Source organism: Octopus bimaculoides, chromosome 7 (genome assembly GCF_046866305.1).
Source record: "Octopus bimaculoides isolate indiv1 chromosome 7, ASM4686630v1, whole genome shotgun sequence".
Taxonomy (NCBI): Eukaryota; Metazoa; Mollusca; class Cephalopoda; order Octopoda; family Octopodidae; genus Octopus; species Octopus bimaculoides.
The window spans coordinates 98,435,665-98,458,193 of NC_142934.1; the positions used below are offsets into that span (position 1 = coordinate 98,435,665).

General features: G+C 35.8%; 1 protein-coding gene across 4 annotated transcripts in view; it reads left to right on the plus strand.

The window, feature by feature from the left end:
* The first annotated feature begins 835 nt into the window (after positions 1–835).
* LOC106880210 (uncharacterized) overlaps positions 836–22,529 on the plus strand; it is a 35,631-nt gene continuing 13,937 nt past the window's right edge. Inside the window, exons 1-2 of one of the 4 annotated variants that reach the window (XM_052969824.2) lie at positions 1,562–2,281; positions 18,197–18,298. In XM_052969824.2, the coding sequence (XP_052825784.1) occupies positions 18,282–18,298 (17 nt within the window). In that variant the 5' untranslated portion in view covers positions 1,562–2,281; positions 18,197–18,281. Of the gene's footprint in view, positions 2,282–18,196; positions 18,299–22,529 lie in introns of all 4 variants that reach the window. The other 3 variants (XM_089355748.1, XM_052969825.2, XM_089355746.1) reach the window with 3 other exon arrangements.

Consider the following 22,529-nt stretch of genomic DNA (forward strand, 5'->3'; position numbering starts at 1 on the left):
CAATATGCTGACGACAATGCCACTCCGAGCTGGACTGTAGATGGCCTACAAAGGACAGCCGATCTTTACAATGTGGCTTACGAATGCTTTGCAGGTAAACACATTAAAGATCAAGACACTGATCCAACCTGCACCAGGCCAGAACAGTCCACTCACAAACATTAGCATCAACGACCAACCCCTAAAAGAAGTTGAACACTTCATATACCTTGGAAGTATCCTTTTGAAAGCCCCCACATGTGAAAAAGACATGGAGAACTGGATTGGGGTGGCCCACTCTGCTTTTGGCAGACTCAGCCAACGTGTTATAGTAGAAGACACTTGCCCAAGGTACCACGCAGTGGGACTGAACCAGGAACCATGTGGTTGGGAAGCAAGCTTCTTACCACATAGCCATGCCTCTTCATAACTTTTTAAAAACTGAGTAATTTTTGAATAAATTTTTCTGTAAATATCTTTCAGATGGTGTAGTTTATGGTTATGTCAGGATTTAAAGTGAAAAAACTATAAAAAAATTAGTGGGCATCCACACATATATACTGACATAATTTTTTCAAAATTTCAAGTTTCATTTTGTAGATACAGCGTATACATGATGTATGTCAGTGTGCTCATCCATCAATTTTTCCCCACATTAAATTCCAATACAAAGTCAAGGGAGCAGGGCATACTTGTGTAGTAATGCCAAACGTATTGTATATGTAAGCTATCTTTGAGGAGATTTTGTTGTATTTCTGTATCACTTTTAACTTTTCTCCATCTCTCATTGCCCTGAAGATTATGGTTCAGATCTGGAAAATAAAAATGCCAACTATTACCATAATTACCTCCCTTCGTCTTGTCATAACTTTTATGACAGAGCAAAAATGGTGCTTATATTATGCAAATGTTATTAAACTTATTAAATGATTTCACTTTATTTTAGGACATGTATTTCTTTTCACTTATTCTTGAATAACACTTCGCGAACTCAACTCTAAATTTTCGAATAGCCTGCTGCCGATGCTACTTATTTTACTTTCTTTAGAATTACATATAATTCTGCTATAGCTCCCATTCACAAGTACTAGTATCACTCTTATTAAATAATACAGATTCTAGTAGCGATAGCAGGAGCATATGTAATTCTAAAGACGACGGAGTAAGTGGTGTCGACAGCAGGATATTAACATTTTTTGCTGTTACTGATTTTGGTGCAAGCTATAAATTTTAAAGCAGGGGATTAGTAAGTGAATTCGACCTCGAAATCGATGATTCTAAATAGTGCCATCGTTTCTGGCGCGTTTTTCAAAGGGATATAACCAAATTGTGCAAGGTTTTTGTAACTGCTGCTACTAATACGAACTAGAGAGGAATCTTCTGTAAGCTGCTCCATCTGTTAGAAGTAACAGCCAATAATCCATTAAACCACACCCCACAATCTAAAACAAAAAAAATAATAATAATAACTGAAATAAAAATAATAAGAAAAAGACTGGAACGCATTTGCTTTCTCTGCGTGACATCTTAAGCTATTTTCTCCAGCCTCGAGTTGACTTATACCATCTAAGAGAAACTAGGTAGACAGAAAATATATGCTAGCCCAGTGATGGGAAAACTAAGATTGGCAGGACTTTCTGCATGGTACGCAAACGAAAAATTATTTCAAATTTCTTTATTTAGTAGTGCGGCCCGCTACTCGACAAAGGTCACCCATACCTGTGCAGCTTCGAGTTGACCTACAACTTGTAAGTGAAACTACGTAAACGAAAACTATATACCTAACCCATCGGGTAGATTGTGCTTGTAATTCAAAATTCCTGCCTTGTCGCGTTCTACGTGTGCTACACCGATTCTGCCTGAGAATCACGATAAAGATACATGAAAATGTGGAATGCTCAGCCACACTTTTATACAGAAACAGACCCTGCTGACCGTACAATTGAATCGTAATTGTCGAACGACGGAGATCCAACAGAATCACCGCCTCTCCTACTACTACTAAAAATTTTCAAACACTACTACTACTACCGCCACGAACATTTCGCAAGCAGTTACCTAACTTGTTTATCTGTCCTCTTTTATCCTCCTCGCCCAAATTCCATTCGTGGATTTCAAAAAAGAAACTGACATATACACACACGTTTCAACTAAGAAATTTCGATTCCATGGACCAAAGACTGCATCATATCTGTACAGTGAGGTAAGAAGAGGTTCATAAAGAACCACGCCGGCATCGTACCCTTCACTTCCCTGTGTGTTGTTGTTGTAGAGTATACACACACGTATATGTAAATACCCCGTAAGTACACACTTAATCCTATCGTTTTGCAAAGTATAAATGTATATATATATATATATATATGTTGCAACTCACTCTAGATTCCGTTTGTATACTTTGTAATTCTCCGTTCTACCACCAACTGCGTGTGTGTATGTATACATACATACATGCATATATATACATACGCGCAGACACAACTACATATATAATTTTTATTGACAGTTACTTCGAAGTTTTACCAAATGTCTAGCTTAACTGGGGAAGCCAGACGCATACAGCAAAACTTTAATGCCACTGTCAATAAAATTAATATCAATATTGATTCTGCACTTGGATTAAATCCGTTATTTACTTAATATCCGCTGTTTTCATAGACTTTAAAATTATATATAAATATCCAGCCACATAGATATTTACGTCCGTAAGAATCTTTTGCTTACATGTATATAGTTCCTTTTTATGGGACTCCGGCTCACTATTATCGCACGCTATGATAAGACTAAAGATAAAGAACTCAATAACGGTATAGGGTATATGCAATTGATGTCAATAATCTGGAAACCGGCTGGCTGTAGTTTAATCAAGACTGACCAATATATATATATATATATATATATATATATATATATATATATATATATATATAGTATTAGGGAAAAGAACCAAGGTTTATGAACTCATCGATGAAAATCCACTGTCACATATAGAAAAAAATTATAATTAAAAGTACAATAAATAAGTATAATATAATACAAAGTAAATATCATAAGATCAAGATAATATATATATATATAAATGTGTAACGCTTCTGTATTGAGTTTGATATTCACTTTATATTGTTTGGGTGTGCATATTATTGCGACCTAACAAGGTGCCTCAATTTAAGGGCAAAAGTAAAGAATACGCACACCCAGTGTTTAGGGTTAGGGTTTTTGTTACGCCGAAAACTGGTGTACGTGTTTTTTTTTTTACCTCCGCCAATTTAAGTACCTAATTCAACTGAATCTTAAATGTATTTTAATATATATATATATATATATATATATATATATATATATTTATATATATATATATATATGAGGTAAAGAAGAAAATGGAAAAATTAACATGCAGACATCAGCTTATTTAATTTCATTATATGGATTTGAATATCTTTAAATAAACTGATGTTTGCATGTCAATTTCTCCATTTTCTTCTTTCCCTCATTCATAAATATCTTAAATGCATATATATATATATATGTGTGTGTGTGTGTGTATGTGTGTATGTATCAATACAAAACTAATATATTTAGTTTACACTAAACAGGAGAACTAGGATGCTAGCATCCTTTAAAGGATTATAGGACCTTAATGTGAATATGTGCATATATATGTACTTCCCAAAGTTTGCCATTATATATATAACCATGTGTATATGTATAATTGTAGATTCATGTCTATATACTAATATTTAATGTCCATTTCCTCATGTTGGCGACCTTTACACACACACACACGCACAATATATATATATACCCGGCGCTGTCTCGGCTGAAAAGTAAATGTTTGTAATGAAGTCGTATTCAGTTTAATAGAACGCTATTGAATTTATTGCTATCTAATGCAGGAATGCCTGATGCACTGTGTTACAGATACATACCCAATAATATATTTCATAATCTGTATAAATGACATTTTGTCCAACTATATTCAAGAACACAGAATTGAGTAAATGAAAGAAAAAACAAACATTTATTTCATTTTTAAAAAATTCATGATCGCCTTTAATTCTCAAAATAATTGGAAAATGAATAGAAAGTATGTTTTTCCATGATAGCAATGGTTGAACAACAGAATTTTTATGGACAGATGTCCTTCCTGTAGTCCAAACATACCTATTTTCTTCAGTAGAAGAATTTTAATCCCAGAGCTAGCGGGCGATTTGCTAACAGGAAATGTCAATAAACAAGCATCACTGGTTGCAGCCCAGCCACAAATGGTGATGTAACTACTTGTAGCATAGCTCCCTACAGATGTAAACATTCACACAGAAGCACACGTGCTTCCTCTCTCTCTCTTTCTCTCTCTCTCTCTCTCTCTCTCTCTCATACAAATAATAAATGAGTATATGCATATATACGTACATGTATGTACATACCTACATCTACCTGTATATATAGATGCATATCTGGATACAGCACATTGCAAACAAAGCGTAGACAAAATGATAAATGAGTACAGAAAACACACAGGCCACAATAGAGAACATCTCCTTCATCAGCTGCCCCCATTCTAACACAGGCGTTTCGAAGAGTAGTGCATATATATATACATATATATATATATATATATAGCGGGATCACTGCCAGAGCAGCTATCAGGCTTCCGTGCCGGTCGCACATAAAAAGCACCATTTGAGCGTGATCATTACCAGCGTTGCCTTACTGGCACTTGTGTCGGTGGCATGTGAGCAAAACATTCGAGCGAGGTCATTGCCAGTGCCGCTGGACTGACTCCTGTGCAGGTGGCACGTAAAAAACACCATTTGAGTGTGGCTGTTGCCAGTTCCGCCAGACTGGCCTTTGTGCCAGTGGCACGTAAAAGCACCCACTACACTCGGAGTGGTTGGCGTTAGGAAGGGCATCCAGCTGTAGAAACTCTGCCAGATCAGATTGGACCCTGGTGCAGCCATCTGGTTCGCCAGTCCTCAGTCAAATTGTCCAACCCATGCTAGCATGGAAAGCAGATGTTAAACGATGATGATGATGATGATGAATGTGCTGCTTTCAGTTTGTCTTCCATATTCCATCACAAGGCATTAGTCAGCCTGGGGCTATAGTAGAAGACAGTGCTCATGGTACTGCACAGTTGGACTTAGCCTGATGCCACATGGTTGATAAGTGAGTTTCTGAACCACAGTTATAACTGAACCCACAACTATGCCTGTAGGTGCAGACATAGCTGTGTGGTTTCCATGCTCTGGAAACATCACTCTTATAATATGAAGAAATCAGAGTGCATTGAGGAGACCTACAGATGCAAATATTGGAACTGCAATACATGCTGTGATAAAGAAATTACATTAAGAGTTGCAGTGGAACCCAGCTTGTATGATATAAGTAACCATTGTAGCCTTGAGAATTCTGAACATTGTCATGTCAGCACCTCAAGAGGTATAATGTTTTTTTTTTTAATTTTATTTTACCAATCAACATATAAATAACAAGATTATAGAAACTTCCAACTTGAGCATCCCACATAGAATTGGTCATTATTAAAACCATTCTTCAAGATGCAGTCCAACATGTCAGTGTTTGTTCTTGGCTTTATTGATTGACATGGCAATGCTTAGCTGTTCTGCAAATTGAAGTCTCCTAAATCAAAAGGGCATGTTCATATATAATTTGCACCTTTTCTTTTGGTGCACCAAGTGAGTCTAGTAATCCTGATGACATATGGTATAAGCTTCATTTATTTTACTCCATTGCATCACCACAGTGGTCTATGTTATGTAGCAACATTATTGGAGATCCTCCTTTTTATTTACTGCCATCTGTAGTGCAGTTGGTCTAACTGAAGGATAGTGAATGTGAACTATTTCTTCCTGACCTAGGAAAGTGGATGTTAAAATGTATAAAAATTAGTAGTTTAATTCATGGACTATAATGTTTCATAAATATAACCCCGTACCAGTGGCACATAAAAAGCATCATTCATGTGTGGTCGATGCCAGTACCACCTGACTGGCCCTCGTGTCGGTGGCATGTAAAAAGCACCCATTACACTCTTGGAGTGGTTGGCATTAGGAAGGGCATCAAGCTGTAGAAACTTTGCCAGATTGGATTGGAGTCTGGTGCAGCCATCTGGCTTGCCAGCCCTCAGTCAAACCATCCAACCCATGCCAGCATGGAAAGTGGACGTTAAACAACAATGATGATGAAACAGATTTAAATGTAAACCAGTTATGGGCAGATTGAATGCAGCATTGTGTTTGAAGTACAATGCTGCATGGTAATGAGACATGAGCTTTGAATACAGAGGATTTGCTAAAACTAGGAAGAAATAAATAATGGAGTACAAATGAGATGAAAGAAATGAATAATGGAGTACAAATGAGATGAAAGAAATGAATAATGGAGTACAAATGAGATGAAAGAAAAACTGGATGTATGAGGAATCATCTGTAGTGTGGTCAACAGAGGGTTATATAGATATGAGTATGAGATGCATATAAATGATAACAGCTACCTGAAAAAGTGTGTATGTGTATATATTTTATCATCATCATCACTACCATCATCATTATTTAACATCTGCTTTGCATACTGTCATGAGTTGGATGGTTTGATAGGGTCTGACAAGTCAGGTTGAGCTCTAATATTTGCTTTGGCAAGATTTCTATGACTGAATGCCCTTCCTAATCCCAACCACTTTACAGGGTGTACAGGGTGCTTTTTTTCATGGCACCAGCACTGGTGAGGTCAACAATCAGTTGCAAAACAAGGCCCCTTAACTGAGTGGGGTGCAATATATTGATGTGGCTTTGTGCCAGGTGTTGAGAAGCTAATGTATGATAGGAAGATAGGAACAGATGTCTTGTGGTTTAGGCGATAGATGGCTACTCAAGCAAGAAAGGGAGAAAGTATAGTGGAAATGAGATGCTAGGATGTACCTGCAAGGTACAAGAAGGTGGATAAAGTGAAAATAAGGACAGAGAATGAATGAAGGCTTGCTGGCTGGTGATTTTTTTGTGAGTGTGAAGGAGAGTAACAGATGGTTTGAGATGGGTATAGAGGTGATTGCAGTAAATGGTGAACATGGTAAGAGGCATGATCGATGGTGAATCTCAGTTTGCAGGGGAAAGTAAAGGAAAATAATACTGTGTCAGGAAAGAGGAGGTGGTAGGTTACATTACATAAAATGTGGGAGAGGTGGAGAGCAACAGTATAATAAAACTATAGATAGATGAGAAATAGCGAGATGATGTGAAGAGCATTGCTTGTATGACATTGATATTCATTTACAACAATCAAGTTTTGTCAAAGCAATGTCATACACACACACACACACACACACACACACACACACACACACACACACACACACATGCATATATGTTTGGGCTTCTTTCATTTTCTATCTGCCTTCATCAATAATAAATCTTTACCAACTGAAAGAAGTTGGTGGGTGGGCACACATGCATGGGTATGCCTACACACACACACACATACATACATACATGTAAACGCAATAGACCTGATATAATGATTTGGGATAGAGAAGAGAAGCTGTACAGTTGTGGAAATCATCTGCCCAATGGATGTTAACATAAAGCTGAAGATCAGTGAAAAAGAGAATACCTATGCTGAACTATCGATAAATCTGCAGTTGCTCTATCTAGATTACAAGTTCAGGTTTATATCTGCAATCATTGGGACACTGGGATATGTAACACACTGCCTAAATACCAATCTTGAGAAATTAGGCTTCTCAAAACCAGAATTGAGAAAGCTGATTCGAAGACTAAAGACCCAAGCCATCACTGGAACTGCAAAAATCTGAAAAACTTTCCAGAAGTTTAACATTTAAGTATATATCAGCCTGTCTAGATATGCATAAAAAGACATACATAAAACAAAACCTACAAATCTGCATGTATACATACAGGCATGCATACAAAAATACCCTGTTGTTGATGTTGAAATCCCAATGAAGAAGCCTTGGACCTAGGTTAGAAACCAACTCTTTCTCTGTTGGCAAGAAATCTTGAAATAAAACTGAACAATGACACACACACACACACACACGTCTACCCCCCATCTGATTGTCTGTCTGCTTGTATGACTTCCTGTCCATGGTTGAATTAACAAGCTTGTCAGCAGCTGCCTGTATTTTGCAAGCCTTCCTTCTCCACTTCACCCTCTGTATATATACAAATCTTATATGCATCCCATATAACCTATATACTATAAGAGTACATACCATACTGTGATATAGAAATACAAATAAGGTAGATGTGTTTGTCATATGAGATCATTACAAAATAAATAGCTATCAAACCGAATTGTAGTAGCTAATTTAATTTACTATTTTTCATTCAGATGTAGTGTTTAGAAATATATTATCCAATATGTCCATTATCTTAAGAGATTTGGCTGCTATATCTAACAGGTCATGTAGCCTTGTACAGGCTCACCTATTGACTTGTAACTGATGTAGTTATTTTTTGGTCCCAGGTGACTTATTCTGAATAAACGTTATTAAATACATTACAGTCTAGGGTGGTGGGCTAGTGGAAATTCTAAGGTATCAAAAGGGGTACCTTCCTGTATTTCTTCTAGTTCTTTGTGTTCCAAGTTCAAATCTTGCTTTAATCTACCTGGGTTGTAAATGCAATCCATTGCCTGTTTTAACACCACGACATGGTCCTTGGGCAACAATTGGTAATCAAACCTAAAATATAAGACTTCTTTGTAAATACTTATCTTCTATCTTGTTTCAGTAGTTGGACTGCAGCCACACTGGGGCACTGCTTTGTCGTGTTTTAGTTGAACAGATAAACTTCAGTGCTTATTTTTAAGTTTGATGCTTATTCTATTGGTCTCTTTTGCCAATCTACTAAGTTATGAGGTTGTAAACAAACCAACACTGATTGCCAAGTGGGCGGGGTGGGAAACACATGTACAAAGACACACACACACACACATGCATATGATAGTGGGCACAGGAATCTTGGTTGACCATGGCACAGATATAAGGATAAGCTGAAGAGTAACCTCTCAGCAGTGAAGATAGCTCATGACACGTTTGAGTGAACAAAATGGAGATTGTCGCGTCAAAATGGTATCAGAAACTTTGTTGCAAACAGTATTAACGGGCTTAGGAGTGCAAGCCAAAGGAGAAAAGTGGGTGAAAATATACCACCTGCACTGACCTGTAATCTTTATACTTGCAGCATCTGTAGCCTTCTTTGCAAATCGTTGGTGTGACTTAAATGCCGTATTTAACATAAGCATTGCGACTGACAATGAAAGAGGAGGTTGTCAGATCCTCGTATGTCGAAACCGATGGGAGAGTTCATCATATATACATATATATATGTATATATGAAAGATTGTATGATGCATGTATATGGACAGCAATTCTACATGGTAGTGAGATATGGGCCCTGAATGCAGAGGTTTTAGAGGCTGTTGGACCAACTTGAAAATTTCGCGTGAGGTAGACCAAGGAAAAGGTGGAGAAAGAGATTGGGAGGGTTTTACTTTGTGTCTTCTTGCGTTCTGAGTTCAATTTTCACAGTAATCACCTTTATTTATAGGCAAAGGAGTGGCTGTGTGGTAAGTAGCTTGCTTACGAACCACATGGTTCTGGGTTCAGTCCCACTGCTTGGCACCTTGGGCAAGTGTCTTCTACTATAGCCTCGGGCCGACCAAAGCCTTGTGAGTGGATTTGGTAGACAGAAACTGAAAGAAGCCCGTCGTATATATGTATATATATATATGTGTGTGTGTATATGTTTGTGTGTCTGTGTTTGTCCCCCCAACATCGCTTGAGAACCGATGCTGTGTGTTTACGTCCCCATAACTTAGCGGTTCGGCTAAAGAGACCGATAGCATAAGTACTAGACTTACAAAGAATAAGTCCTGGTGTCAATTTCTTCGGCTAAAACTCTTTAAGGCAGTGCTCTAGCATGGCCACAATCAACTGACTGAAACAAGTAAAAGAATAAAAGATGTGCAGTGGCACGTAAAATACACCATTTCGAGTGTAGCCGTTGCCAGGATCCTCTGACTGGCCTTTGTGCCGGTGGCACGTAAAAGCACCCACTACACTCCCTGAGTGGTTGGCGTTAGGAAGGGCATCCAGCTTTAGAAACTCTGCCAAATCAGATTGGAGCCTGGTGTAGCCATCTGGTTTTCACCAGTCCTCAGTCAAATCGTCCAACCCATGCTAGCATGGAAAGCAGACGTTAAATGATGATGATGATATGCTTAAGAAATGTGTGCTTATATGATACATATGTATGATAATATGCTTTTCTGTGCAAGCTTGTGTAGTCTACAAACTAGAATCACTGCTTTCCATTCTAGACAATCAAAACGTATAAAAGTACAAGGATTGACTCTAGTTATTTATGTCATGCACCCTTCCACCCCCACCCTCCTGCACACACACACACACACACACACACACACACACACACACACACACACATTCATTGCCTGCATTTCATTTAGCAGCAGATGTTACTAGTGCACTTTTATGCCTATATTGATGTTGAGGTGGAGACTTGTGAAAGAAAGTTTTCCTCTTAGTAATAGTTACTGCATAGTTTGGGTTTGTTGCTGTTGTATTTTTCTTGTTTCTTCTCTGTATGGCTGTTCTTGTTATTGTTGTTGTTGCTCTCATTTACTTTCTCTCTCTCTCTCTTTGCTTCTTCTATACACATGTTCCACACTCAATCACTGTTTCTCTATATTTATGTATATGTGTCTGTACCAGTGGTTCTTAATATGAGGGAGAGTTCTGAACTTATAGGGGCAGGAGTAAATTGTTAGAGGGATTGTTATGAGGTGGATACTGGCTGTTGAGAGTGTCAAGAAATAAAACATTTTAATGAGGACACTGCTTGTTTTTCAACATATTTTCAAAAAGATCTTTGTCAAGACTAAAATGTAAATAGGACATTGTATTATCATAGAGTTGAAACATGATGGATGATGTATCATGGTCCAATATAAATTTCATCATATAAGTCCACACCTTCTTTAGTAATTTCCTCAAGAATTTTACAAAAGGAACACTAATCCGCACAAATATTTAAAGGGAGGTGCATGCTGGTTATGATAAGAAAATACAGATAACAATCTTCATTTTGACTTTTTTTTTTCGTTTTGTTTAGCAAAGCATATAGCAGCAGCATTTGTAAAATGCTATTCAATGAAAGTGGCTACAGAGGTATAAAAGCCTGAGAAACTCTGGTCTATATGCAAGTGTTCCTTTCATTTTGTGTTTATGTGCAATTATTATTGTGTATTTTTGTGTTCATAGATTATTTTTTTATTCTTTTACTTGTTTCAGTCATTTGACTGTAGCCATGCTGGGGTACCACCTTTAGTCGAGCAAATCGACCCCAGGACTTGTTCTTTGTAAGCCTAGTACTTATTCTATTTTTTTCTGAACTGTTAAGTTACGGGGACGTAAACACACCAGCATCGGTTGTCAAGCAATGTTGGGGTTGGTGGGGGGGTCATGTACAGACACACAAACATATGCACACACATACATACATACACATATATATATGTGTATATGCAACGGACTTCTTTCAGGTTCCGTCTACCAAATCCACTCTTAAGGCTTTTGGTCGGCCTGAGGCTATAATAGAAGACACTTGCCCAACGTGCCACACAGTGGGACTAAACCCAGAGCCATGTGGTTGGTAAGCAAGCTACTTACCACACAGCTGCTCCTGCATGGAAGTGATATAGACTAAGGAAGATCTGTAACAAACAACTTAAATGGGTAATAAATGATTTACAGTGATCTGTGTTGGCAGCATTTAGTAGAAGGGTTAAATAATTTCATTTTGTGTGCAGTGCGCAGAATCTAATTAGGTTTTGTCTTTCATCTGAAAGTAACAAAAAGAGGAAAATGTGGTGTCGTCATTTGGACTCTAGACAAGGCTACATTTTCTTCCTTTCCTCTGTCTTATATGAAAGGCAAAGCCTGAAAATTATACTCTACACTCTTCACTGCAAATAAACTTATCAAGCTCTCCTTTAGAAAGGTTTCTCAGGGAAGAACTCTTGATATCAAAGTAAAATAATGGCCACTTTGTGCTCCAATTTTATCTATACCAGCATGAAATCAAGAATAATTTCTCAGGTTGCTTCTTATGACTAAACTTTTTCAAAGGATAAGAATAGGTAAGTGAATTGGCTTCAATATATGGCTTTATATTCTGAGTTCAAATTCCACCGAGGTTGACTTTACCTTTCATCCTTTCAGGGTTGATAAATTAAGTACCAGTTGTGTACTGGGGTCAATCTAATTGACTGCCCCCCCCTCCCTCAAAATTTCGGGCCTTGTGCCTAGAGTAGAAAAGAATATATGACTTTTGTTTATTTCATCAGCTTCCAGGGCATGAAAGAGAATACCAACTGTAGTAAGATTGGAACTCAGAAGATAAAGGCTTGTTACTAAATGTTACAACATTTTCTTTACTCTATAACTATCATTTTTGCCATTCCACCTCACTTATGGTTATAACCTCAATATATTATTATTATACTGCAACTTGACTAAATATGGTTTACAGTTATATAGTTTAACCTTTTTGATACCAATCTGCCTGAGATCACTCCTGGTTTTATGAAACAAACCCCCAATTTTTAAAGTGGAGGAATTTCAACCATGTTTCGTGGTCTGCTACCACAACAACTCCTTTATAGGATCCAGTTAGCTCAAGACATCATCAGGAGGAACCACGTCTGGTTTCGGCCCCTACTCCTCTACCGTTTTGACGTGACGGGGCCACCCCCTTTCGGAGGTGTCTTCAGCTCTGGTGTTGGGTGCATGTCTTCTTTCACTGTTTGTGACTGTTCTAATTCAACTGTGGAATGTCCCTCACTATGGTTATTTTCCAGGAGGTTCTGGCCACATGTCTTACGGTTCATCAACCCGCGTTGTTAAATTACTTTCTTCCGACATACCTTCCCTTGGTGGATTAGGATCCAGTTAGCTGAAGACATCATCAGGAGGAACCACGTCCGGTTTCGGCCCCTACTCCTCTACCGTTTTGACGTGGTGGGGCCCCCCCTTTCGGAGGTGTCTTCAGCTCTGGTGTTGGGTGCATGTCTTCTTTCTTCTATTCCCTGGCCTGATATAAATTAAAACCTGCCATCAGAATTTCTTGTTGATTTATGTTTGAAACACCACCTTAATAATGCCAACGACAAAGTTATTTTACTAAATTCTTCATTATTTTCAAAAGTAATTGAAACAAACACAGTGTATTTTAACAGAAATATGGTAGTAAAAGGCATAAACATTAAACAATGAGAGATCAAACACACAATTTTCCTAAGTGACTAAAGTGTGGCTTGGGCTGAAGTCCAGTGTGTGAATATGTCACACTTATTCCTACTGTAAATGAACTTACTTTAAACATAACATGTGCTTTCTGTTTCAAGTGGGGTTTCACTTGATTTTAGTATTGTTATTGCTTTATCAGGCCTTAGTAACACATTTGAAAGTATGCAATAATATAAAAACATAATTTTGTGTGTGTGTGTGTGTGTGAGAGAGAGCGAGAGAGAAGGAATGCTTTTGCATTTATTAACAAACCAGATTATTGTTTCACAATAGAAAAAGTGGGTAAGTTGATATAACTTTTCTTTCACTTGTTTTGTTTTATTGATGAGCTGATCTCGGTGCTTGAAAATCTGTTTAAATAGAAAAGAGTGAAGTCTTTTAACCCAGTTTCCTTAGATGCAAAAAAATATAAAGTTTTCCTTTTTATGAATTGAATTTAGGTTAAGTGAACATGGTTGATGGTCTTGTTTTTTGTTTTGCTTTGGGTTTTTTGCCATGCATTGTTGAGTCATGAGACTCTCAACATCATCATCTCTCTCTTGTTTGCTCATGACATAGGAATTAGAAAATGTCAATTATGTAATGCCCATCCTTTTAAAATTTAGCTTGAAATGGAGTTAAATTCAATACTGTCAAATATTATAATAAATAATAGTCAATTTTATAATGCTGCACTATGTGTTTGTGTATTTCACGTTATAATCCTTTCTTTCATATATCATGTGATGTGACATTTTCAAGCTATTTTATTCATAGATGATTTAATATCCTTTCATTTCAACTTGGGGTGAATATTGCTAATGAGTCAGTCATATTGTGCACTTGATCTGAGATTAATAAAGCTAGCAAGTTGGTCTTACAATTTCTTCATTTGATCTGGGATTAATAGGGCTAGTGAATTGATCATGTGTCCTGTTAACTTCATCTGGGATTAACAGAATTAATAAGTTGATTATATGTTTTGTACCTTCAAACATGGATTTGTTGTAATCAATTGATCCCAGCTTATATTATCAGAACTTGAATCTTACAGAAATTTGAACTGGCTTTAGTTCCAGAACAATAACAATTTATTTTAATAGTGATACTACTATCAATGGAAGCCGTGCGGTTGTCTTATTGCTTTGTACTCTTGAATTTAAAGGTTGATGGTTTGTATCTCCAACACCGTTCTTCTTTGGTCATAGTTAATACTCTTGACACTTGTTTTGTAATGTCTTCTTTATATTTTTACAGAAAAAGTGTGAAAGGAATTGTTATTAATATTATTGCAGTGAATTGACAGAATCCTAAGCACATTTAAAAATTGCATTGGGTTATTTGTTCCAGCTCTTTACATTCCAAGTTTAAATCTTGCTGTGGTCAACTTTATCTTTCATCCTTTCAGGGTTGATAAAATAAAAGACCATTAAAAGATTGGAGCTGATGGTATCAACTTCCCTTCTCAAAATTGCTGGCCTTGACAGAATTGTTAAAATGTTGGAGAAATATCTTATATTTGTTCCAGCATTTTGCATTCTGAGTTCAAATCCTGCTGAGGTCATCTTTGTTTTTTATCTTCCTGGATGATAGGGTCAATAAGATAACTATTTTATCAACTAGGGTTGATAAAATAAAGTACTGATCAATAACTGGATATGATTGGATAATCCCCACCACTTAATTTCTGGCTTTGTCCCTCTATTAGAAACTATTATGATTAGTTCTGTTACATCACCAAAGTTTAGGTCTTTGAATTCATATTCTTGATAATGTCTATTAATACCCTTTTAGACCTTAAAAAAAAACAAAAAAAGGACTGAGGTATTTTACAAACAAATTGTTTTTAATGTTAAAGTCTGGAAATGTTTTAACTCCTAAACATTATTGTTTTCACATACCTTTTGTTGGAATCAAAGGGCTTTAGAGTTGATTTAGCAAAGACCAAAGTCCTAATAAGTAGGAAAACAGACAAATCACAAATCCCTTCAGGGAGATGGCCCTGCTCAATATGTAGAAAATGTATTGATAGAAACTCGATATGGTGTACCCATTGCAAGCTATGGGCACATGAGAGGTGCAACGATATCACTAGAAGATTAATAGAGAAAATAGTCTTTACATGTGGCAGATGTGCAGGTACATTAAACACTAAGAATGTACAGAAAGTAGACTTTCAGTACATTCTTAGTGGGGGGGGGGCTTTAAAAGTAGTAGACAGTTTCTGTTACTTAGGTGACCAAGTTAGCAATGATGGAGGTTATTCCAAAAGCATGGCTGCTAGAATAAAAATGGGCTGGGAAAAGTTCAGAGAACTGCTACCTCTGTTAGTAACAAAAGACCTCTTTCTTTGTTCATGAACAGCTATGCTGCATGACTGTTAGACATAGACCGTGACTGCTGAAGACATGGGAAGACTTGAAAGAAATGAAGCCAGCTGGGTGGGTAATAGTGTGCATATATAAGAGCGTATAAGTGTTTTGTGAGAAAAACTGGGTATGTGAGGCATCAGATATAGTGTGCAAGAGAGAAGACTGCCAGTACAGTCATGTAATGCATATGGATGAGGACAGCTGCATAAAGAAGTGCCGATCTCTAATTGTGGAGGGAACGTGTGGAAAGGGTAGACCCAGAAAGATGTGATCTGAAATGGTGAGAAAGGATTTTCAGATGACAAGGGACCAAGGCTTCTGGTTGTTTGTTGTGCTTGAGAAGACATGTCAAGCTAAGTAAAATCATGGTTGTCCTTGCATACAGGCATGTCCCGCTACATCCTTCTGCAGCTGAGTGATCCTAACTTTTGTGGGCTCATGGGTGCTGGTGCCATGTAGAAACCATGCCAAAACAGATGTGGAGCCCAGGCAGCTCTTCAGCTGGCCAGTTCCTGTTAAACCATCCGATCCATGCCAGCATGGAAAACAGACATTAAATGATGATGATGATGATTTTCAAGTTAAAGTTGAGATTCAGTCTTGGATTTTTCCCTCATTTATATATCTACACAAAGCTCTTTTATTTAAAATTGTAAGTACAGATCTACTATTCACTTTTAGTTAATCTATTTCTGAAAATAAATAATTAACATCTCAATTTAATTGTTGAATGTACAAATCATTAGAATACTGTTTTGGCTCCTTAGAATTTTCTCAAAAAGATTAGTTGAAGTTTTACTAATTTAATTGTCAGAATAATAAAGAGATTTTGTAGTCATATCTTAGCTGTAACATGTAAATTTAGTTAAAGCAAGTAAATATCATGTAGGATTCTAAACTATTTCAAACTTGCTGTAAATATATATGAAAGCATAAATGTGACCAGTGAATATTGTCAAAGTGCTTACAGAATACATATGTATGCACTAAGGGAATGTGAGTTCAATATCCACTGAACTCTCACTGTTTGTTTAGTTTCATGTTCACTTTGTATATCTTTTTAGCTGACTGACTGGCTCTTGTGCCAGTGGCATGTAGAAAGCACCCACTACACTCTTGGAGTGGTTGGTGTTAGGAAGGGCATTGTAGAAACATTGCTAGATCAGATTGAAGCCTGGTGCGGCCTTCTGGCTTGCCAGTCTCCAGTCAAACTGTCCAACCTGTGCCAGCATGATGGTGATGATGTTGGTGTTTCCAATAACCCTTCTTTCTCACATATGGGCTATAAGTAAAACAATTACTGTACTTATTTTAGCTCCTTCTCCTATGAAGCATTGGCAATTGATAACTTTTCTTCACTGTTCTTGACTCTCCCAAGTCTTGTTGGTTTTGAATTTCATTGATGATTTTTTTTTTTAGGCAGGGTCATTGGCCTTACACAAAAGCCTTTTTAGCTCTGGGAAGAGGTGGTCCCTAATAGTCTGGCCTCTATCCTGTGACCTTTCCTGCATGGGAGACCCTATCAGGAGCTTGCACTCCACTGGCATAGCTTTCGGGGTAATTAAGAGACACAAGCCCTTAGACTACAACAGAGATTAGAAGTAAAACAGTGGGTGGGTGAAATAGATTTGACTAGTCTGTCATGATGTTGATGATAACTGTGGTTGAGTTGATATGTTGGCACTGATGATGATGATGATGATCGACCTCCTTCAGTTTTTCGTAAATTTTAGGTTTTCTGACTTCTTCATTATCTGCTTTTCTTGCATTTTTTCTGCTGACAGTCTTGTAGACTTGACAAAGAAAAAGAATCCGAATTCAATAAAAAGTCTGGTCTTGATTGCATCATGTAACTGCTCTATTGTTACACTCAGTTACTGCTGGGTGGTACAATTTGGCAGCTGTCTTGATAGTGGTGGTGATAGTGGCAGTCCATTTTGGCAACTGTGATGGTGGTGGAAGGAAGCCTACTTCAAACCATTGAAGCTGAAATTAGGTTAAGCCATTCAAAATTGGCTAATTGATTGATTACTTACATGATTTACTTTTTAGTTACCATGTGACATACTGGAAGTGATGGGGAGTATCAGGCAGCATAGGAAAGGGATTGGGATGTTATTGGAGGTTTTCATTATTATGTAAAACATCCAGGGTAGGATGGCTGTCAGTTGTGGGATATATCGTGGGGCTGTGATGTGCTTTGTTATGATAATGGTGGTAGTAAATGTTCTCTGAACTTAATGTTTCAACTATTTCACTTCCATGTTTAAGAAGTGACTCAATTAACAAAGTGACTCAATTAACAAAGTGACTCAATTAACAAAGTGACTTAATTAGCAAAGTGATTTAATTAGCAATGAAGAACAGTTTTTTTCTTCTAATTACTTTGTTGAACTCAGCATTATAGAGTTCAGTTAGTCCATAGCGTACCTGGGTTTTCTATTTCTTTTTTACTTTGTGTATATTTTGCTATTGTTGATATTTTTCTTCTTCCTTCCAGATAGAAATATAAAAATCTAAGTCAGCTCTTCCTGTCTACTACATTCCGATTATCCAGCTTGTCAGTCTCTTTTACCTCTGTAGTTATGCTGCCTTTTCTGAGGTAAGCCATCCCTTACACAGAATTGCAGCACAGTTTGTGGTAGTAGTTGTAGTAGTTTGGCTTTTTTCATTGCCTTCATTGTCCCAAATGCAACAGATCAAATTTGGTATTACCTATAATGATTCACTTTGTGTAACAGTGTAAGAGGTTTGCAGTATCCAACAAGGAACCTTTTATATGGTTGTTTTATCTTCTAGAAGTAATAGCCAAATCGCCTTCAAATCACATCCTACCATCTTTAAAAAATGAACACATTGGATGATGCAGTTTGGATTACACTATACTTGAAAGAAAAAAATAGGATGGGTTGGCTGCAGTGTTTTTGATCAAGGGCCTACTCAAATCAGGGCTAACTTGTGGCAAAACAACCACAATAATAACAACCACCACCACCTACTGTAACCCTCTCATCTTTCAGGTCTTGGCAGAACCCAAGAGATAGCAGTTCCTGACACATTGTATGACAAAACAGCAGTTGTGAAACTTTTAATTTATTTGTCATTCATTATGCTAATATCCAGTATTGTTAGACCTTTAGACAAAGTCATTTACATACTGAGTTTAAATCCTACCAATATTAACTTTGCTTTTCATCCTTCTGTGATCTAAAATAGAGTATCACTCAAGTACTGGAGGTTGATTTAATTGACTATACCCTCTCCCAAAATGTGTGACCTTGTGCATGTGTTAGAAATCAATAAAGAAAAACAATTAGGTAGTTAGGCCTGTATCTATATGAATTGCAGAATTACATTAGAAATATCTGACCTCACTTATGTAAACAAGGTGATTGCAAAGGCATCATGTTTGGTTATGATTTGACTACAAGAGTTGCAGAAGGGAAACTGGGGGGGGGGGGTCAATCTGACAGTTTTAGTAGTTCCATTTTTGATTTTCTGTGAGGATTGATACTCTGAACCTCTGTTCAAGGTATTCACTCACATGGCTGAGATGCTATTTTCTTATAGTTGGAGTATTCTTTTATTAGATTTAATCATGAGTATCATATATTATATCCAGCCCAGGATTTGATTTGTATTTATTTCATAATCATGGTAGGATGAAATGCTAAGTCAAGCTGAACAGGATTTTAACTGGGTAAAGGGACATAACCAGGTATATTGTGTGATTCTCTATTTAGTGCACCAGCCACCACCCATATAGCCATGTATGTCAATGATGAAATAAGTGAACTAAAAGAGCATAGCATCCTGGGAGAGTAGAATTTTTCTAATACCAAAGATGAAGTTGCATGTGTACAATTTGAACAAATAAGCACTCTCTTTATGATCTCCATTTAGCCAGTTTGAATGCTAAAGGATTGAAGGTGTTAGGTCAATGACCACAAAGTAATTGTGAATCTTACTGCAGCTGTTCTATTATACACTTAAACAAGATGCATAACCTGTAGGTATTTGATTGAACAACTAGGTGCAACCCACAAATCTGTTGTTCTGTATATACATATAAGGTTGAGGAGGGTATTGGATTTAACCAAACCCGGGAGGATACAGGTAATACCGAGTAAGTGCTGTATACCAATTAGTTTGCCCCAGTCGTTGTATGAACAGGATTGGGTATTATAAGTTGTGTATTAACGTGTGTATATGTAAATATATAAAAACAAAAAGATAAAGAGAGCAAAGGTAAGGTTGAAGAATTTTATGGATAGAGTCATCCGCCTATGGATATAATAATAGATTACTTTATTTTTTCTGTCTCCGATGAAGGGAAGTACTGTATCTTCCCAGAAACAGCTGTAAGACTATATCCATAAAATTCTTCAACCTTACCTTTGCTCTCTTTATCTTTTTGTTTTTATATATTTACACACACACACACACACATATATATATATATATATATATATATATATATATATAATAATATTATTAGGGACAAAATCCAAAATTACAGGTAAAAAACTCAATTAAAATCAATTTATAAAAAATTAAATTGAGCCTTATAGATAAAGTATATATAAAATATATATAGTTTTAGGGAAAATAACCAATTTTCAAGAACTCATCGATGAAAATCCACTATCACATATAGAAAAATTAATAATTAAAAGCACAATAAATGAGTATAATATAAAGTAAAGTAAATATCATAAGATAAATATAATAAAAAGATTACACGTGTTTCATAACCAATTTTCAAATAGAAAAGAAATTTAAATCGATTAAAATCAATTGAAATTATCTAAAATAAGTTCTATTCAAAAATATAGCTACTCGTCAGATCGTAAGTAGAACAATAATTAGATATATATCTCAACCAACAATAAGTACCAAATGAATTAATATGATATACTTATTATATAAAGATAGAAAAATTATTTAAAAAATATCATAATATCAAAATAATAACCATTCAATAATCATCCCTTCATCCATAATAATAACATGTATATTATATACAAAAAACATCTTACCTAAATTATCATTGTTTTAAATTATCATTGTTTTAAATACAAGTTGAACGAAGTTTAAATTTAAAATAATAATGAAGATAAAATTAGTACATATTTAACCGGTGTAATAGTTAAAGCTATACTATTTAAAGCTAAAGACGTTTATTTAATTATGATTAAAGATCAATTGAATAATAGAAAAATACAAGATTATTTATTTCTACAAACGTAATAATAAAAAATATGAATGAAAAAATTATGAATGGAAAAAATTATGAATGAAAAAATTAGGAAAGAAAAAATTATTAAGAATAAAAGGTTAAACTTTATATATATATATACAAAGTTTTGATTTAAAAAAAACTTTAACGATATTATAAACTATAAAGATTAATAATTAATCAAATAATATTAATCAAAAATAATCGAAAATATATCAACACTATTCCAATCGAAGTTCTAATATTATGTTGAAATGAAACTATAACTCCTAAATAATATAGTGTTAAATAAGTTATCTATTAAAATAATCTATAAAGAACCAAATGAATAGTATAAAAACAAGAATACATATTATTTTCAAATAGTAGAAAATCTTTAGCAAAGTGAAAACAGTACTTATCCAAATTTTTCCGTAATTCAAACTCATCATATTAATTCATTTGGTACTTATTGTTGGTTGAGATATATATCTAATTATTGTTCTACTTACGATCTGACGAGTAGCTATATTTTTGAATAGAACTTATTTTAGATAATTTCAATTGATTTTAATCGATTTAAATTTCTTTTCTATTTGAAAATTGGTTATGAAACACGTGTAATCTTTTTATTATATTTATCTTATGATATTTACTTTACTTTATATTATACTCATTTATTGTGCTTTTAATTATTAATTTTTCTATATGTGATAGTGGATTTTCATCGATGAGTTCTTGAAAATTGGTTATTTTCCCTAAAACTATATATATATATATATATATATATATATATATATATATATATATACACTATGCATCCACCTAGTGGAGAACCAGCCATACTACACACATTCTGATGACCATACAAGCATATATTGTTTGAGGCACTGTATGTCATCAGTCTGGTCATGTTCTACTCTCCACTTACTCTGCTTTTGTGCACCTGAGAATACTCACAACAGCAATACTATTGTTGAACTGATGTTGATGCTTGTTAAGATGGTGCACAATTCCAGTTTCAGTTGCATTGAATAGATCTGTAATAAACTCTTACACTCCCCCACCTCTCACTTCTCTAGATAGAGACACTTATTTTCCCAGGGTTTATTGAACTAATGAAGATCTGGCACTTGAACTCCCAGGGCATGAACTGGTCACCCAGCACAATATGCCATCTATCTCAGTCTTTGGCCACAGACTGCAATCATCTCCATTTACCAGGACTGGTTTCATATGTTCTCTTTTGGTGGTGTTTCAGAGGCAGTTTAGAAACTTGACAGTGCAGGGCATCCTATGCTTTTGTTAATGGTTCTTAATTTATTGAATTCCTGGAGCGTGGAAGGTAATTTAGGAGTGGATGGAATGCAGAAAAGTTTTGCTTTCAAAAATGTTGACAGTAGAAAAGACATGACCCAGTTGATAGAATAACGGACATATTTGATATCTGACAAGCTTTATGTATTAAAATAGAACACTAATTTCTATATGTCTCAGTTGTCAGAGAACAGATGATACTAGTTAGTCTGGAATGTTGCTTGTGATAGACTAGACCTTCTCTAGAGGTTAGAATAATCTATGGATGAAATTGTAGCTAAGAACATCAATAGTTTAA